This window comes from Nuphar pumila, chromosome 7 (genome assembly GCF_984573655.1).
Source record: "Nuphar pumila chromosome 7, dmNupPumi1.hap1.1, whole genome shotgun sequence".
Lineage (NCBI taxonomy): Eukaryota > Viridiplantae > Streptophyta > Magnoliopsida > Nymphaeales > Nymphaeaceae > Nuphar > Nuphar pumila.
The window spans coordinates 107,752,599-107,755,755 of NC_143255.1; the positions used below are offsets into that span (position 1 = coordinate 107,752,599).

Here is a 3,157-nt window from a genome sequence, read left to right on the forward strand (position 1 = left end):
TCTCTCTCCCTTTTACTTTTCCTCTTTCCTTTTTCAGCTGAAACTTTGAATTGGTATATATCTCCATGGTTCTCGCTACAAGTCCATGATTGACTTTTCCAAAGTTACCATTATCCTACAAGAAAAGTTGTGGGTATATACTGTAATCCCTCAAAGTTTCATTCTTATTTACCCAAGGCATAATAATAGGTAATACGACCCAATTTAATTAGTAGAGACCTGGCCCAGCCCATCTTGAAAACCAACCTAAACCTAACCCAGGGAGAGAAGAAAGTTGATCCGAGTCAAAACTAAATTTTACTAACCTGCGGCGTGCAATCTACATGTTGCTAGCTTATTCTCAGTCGTAATAAATAAAACAAAGCTAATTTAATTAACAAGCCGACATGATCACTAGAACCACAGACCCCAACAAACCATGTCCCCGAAGCTAATCATAAAATTTTGTAGTTTTTATGACTGTTGAATTATTGAATTGTCAAAAATCCTGTACACAGGTCGCATTCTGCGGTCTTCACTAACGAACAAGTAGATTACATCTATTGGGTCAGATTTGATGAAAGGTGAAAACGACCTATAACAATAAAATCTCACAAAATTTTGTTTAACTCTTTGAATGTCGACTCCTTGTCGATGACTTCAAGTGTGTAACTCTCATCTGATGAAATTCAATGAAACGTTTTCCTTTCCCTACTTAAAAAAAAAAAAATCTCAGATGGGTTTATAAGTTACAACATTAAGACATGAAGAGAGGATGAGTGGATCTCATTCGGTCTGTGTTGGTGGTAGTTAAGCAAATTATTTACCATGCGAGGGTGCTTCTTGGGTTGATGATCTATCAAAAGCCGTATATAAAGGGAGTCGTGATTTGCCACCTTTTACACATTGGAGTCCCTGTCTCATAACTCCACCACAAACCACACTTACCCCCCCCCCCTCTCTCTCTCTCTCTCCCCAATGTTCGCCTCCTCCCTGCACCCATAAAAACTTTCCTTCTCCCACCACTTATCCAGAGAAGAGAAGAGAAGAGAAGCATGGCTGTTTACATGCAATACCCAGACTCTTACTTGCTGGGCTTCTCCAGCGAGCCAACCGAATACCAAGAAACAGTCGGTGGGTTCGGTTGTTTACAACAGCAGCAGCAGCACAGAAGCAACCCTCTCCTCCCCCCCACATGCAACCAAATCATCGCTGCTTTCCTGGCGAAACAGAAGCAAGAGATAGACGAGTTCATCACCCTCCAGGTAATATAACCATATACCCCCACAATCTCTTCTCTCCTTCTAGTCCTTATTCGTTCTTTAACACCACCCTCTTATTCTTGTTATGAAGGGGGAGAGATTGAGGGAGGAGTTGGAGTCACAGAGGAGGGAGCAGTTGCAGGCGGTGCTGAGGAGGGTCGAGGCGAGGGCGTCGGCGCTGGTGGGCGAGAGGGATGCGCTGATCGAGGGGGAGCGCCGGCGAGGGGCGGAGCTGCAGGGGCTGCTCCGGCAGGTGGAGGCCGAGAGCGCAGTCTGGCTGAGGGTCGCCCGCGAGAGGGAGGCTGCCGCGGCCATCCTCGCCGCCGCCCTCGAGCGCCTGAGGGGCTGCTGCGGCCCTTCAGGCGACGACGACGCCGAGTCCCGCTGCAGCGATTCCAACATCCCCGCCGAGAAGGTGGAGGAGGAGCACCACCGCCTTCTGCCACCGTCGTCGTCTCCATGCAGAGCATGTGGGGGACAACAGGCACGTGTGGTCATCCTGCCCTGCAAGCACCTCTGCACTTGCGGACCGTGCGGGGCGTCGGTTCTCACGTGCCCCGTCTGCGGCTCGGCCAAGAGGGCGAGCCTCGAGGTCTTCTTCGTGTAGCCATTGAAGACCTGAAAAGAGAGAAAAAAAAAAAGAAATGCAAAAGGAAAAAGGACTAATAATAGAGAATATTAACCTTTTTTTTAATTTATTTTGGTTGGTATTTTTCTTTTTTCCTTGGAGTGTTTTGGATGGATCTGATTCGTTATAATTGCCTATCGTCTTTTCCATCTTGAGATTTACGAAAAGGAAAAGAAAAAGTAGGGAGGGAAATTTCCTTTTTATTTATTTTTAAGTTTATTGTTTTGAGTGTCATTTCTCAGACTCTGAAACTGTGTGGTCAGAGAGAGAGAGAGAGAGAGAGAGAGAGAGAGAGGACGAACCGACATCCAAAAATAGCAAAAAAAAAAATGGTTTTGGAAAACTGAACCATAGATTTCCTTATTTCACGCCTTCCCGAAATCAAAGAAACGTTATTAAAATGAACCTCATAGGGGAAGAAAAAAGAAAAAGACAGCCATGTTGTTACCATCTTTAATATGTCCATTTCTTGCATAATTTTTAGATGGGTGGTTTGTTGATGGGTCCATTAGGATAAAGGATCCTCTTAGTAGCATCCACGTAAAAGACGGATGTTGATATAATACCAATATATATATATATATATATATATATATATATATATATATATATATATATATATATATATATATATATATATATATATATATATATATATATATATATATATGCAGCCCCCCTACCAGTAAAGTCATGTTGCAATACAATATCACTCTTTGAGGATGCCAGTAAGGTGGTTTATCCTTCTAAACTTTGTCATACTCCAGGACTCCTAGATTAGCCAATAAAGCTGGGAGACGATTGCACTCTTTCGAAGTCAACTCACATTGACACCGATTTCTGCTTGCAAAAAATTCAACAATATCTGTTTAAATCTGCACTATGTGAAGCCTGATTGCCATGGGTTGGTCAAAAACAAGCAAAACATATATCACTTGGTCTACCAATCTTCACCACCCACCCAACTCTAAATTATTGGCCTGAATGTTTTGGAATTCGGGAATTGTGGTGTGGACAGTGAGTCAAGAGAGGATAAAGAGAATACGATGGAAGAGAGAAAGATCGGAAAACATCAGACAATGGCATGCTTCAGTAAGGTTCTTACTCGATCGTACCTACAATATGCACAGGGTGCTGGGAATTTAGTCTTTTCTTGGGTAGCCCTTTTTCAGCCTTGAACAGGGATTTTAATTCCATTCAATACGTTTTTAATAAACTTGTAAATCTCAAGTTTTGTGACTTACAAGCTTACCTTTATGTGGTTATCTGGAATTCATTGTTAGCCCCT

At 42.8% G+C, this 3,157-nt stretch overlaps 1 protein-coding gene across 1 annotated transcript; it reads left to right on the plus strand.

The window, feature by feature from the left end:
* Positions 1-1,034: 1,034 nt before the first annotated feature.
* Positions 1,035-2,093, plus strand: LOC149832830 (putative BOI-related E3 ubiquitin-protein ligase 3). Its single transcript, XM_090013311.1, has 2 exons — positions 1,035-1,244; positions 1,333-2,093. Exons 1-2 carry the CDS (start codon positions 1,035-1,037, stop codon positions 1,846-1,848), a joined length of 726 nt encoding a protein of 241 aa, XP_089869437.1. The 3' UTR covers positions 1,849-2,093.
* Positions 2,094-3,157: the final 1,064 nt, after the last annotated feature.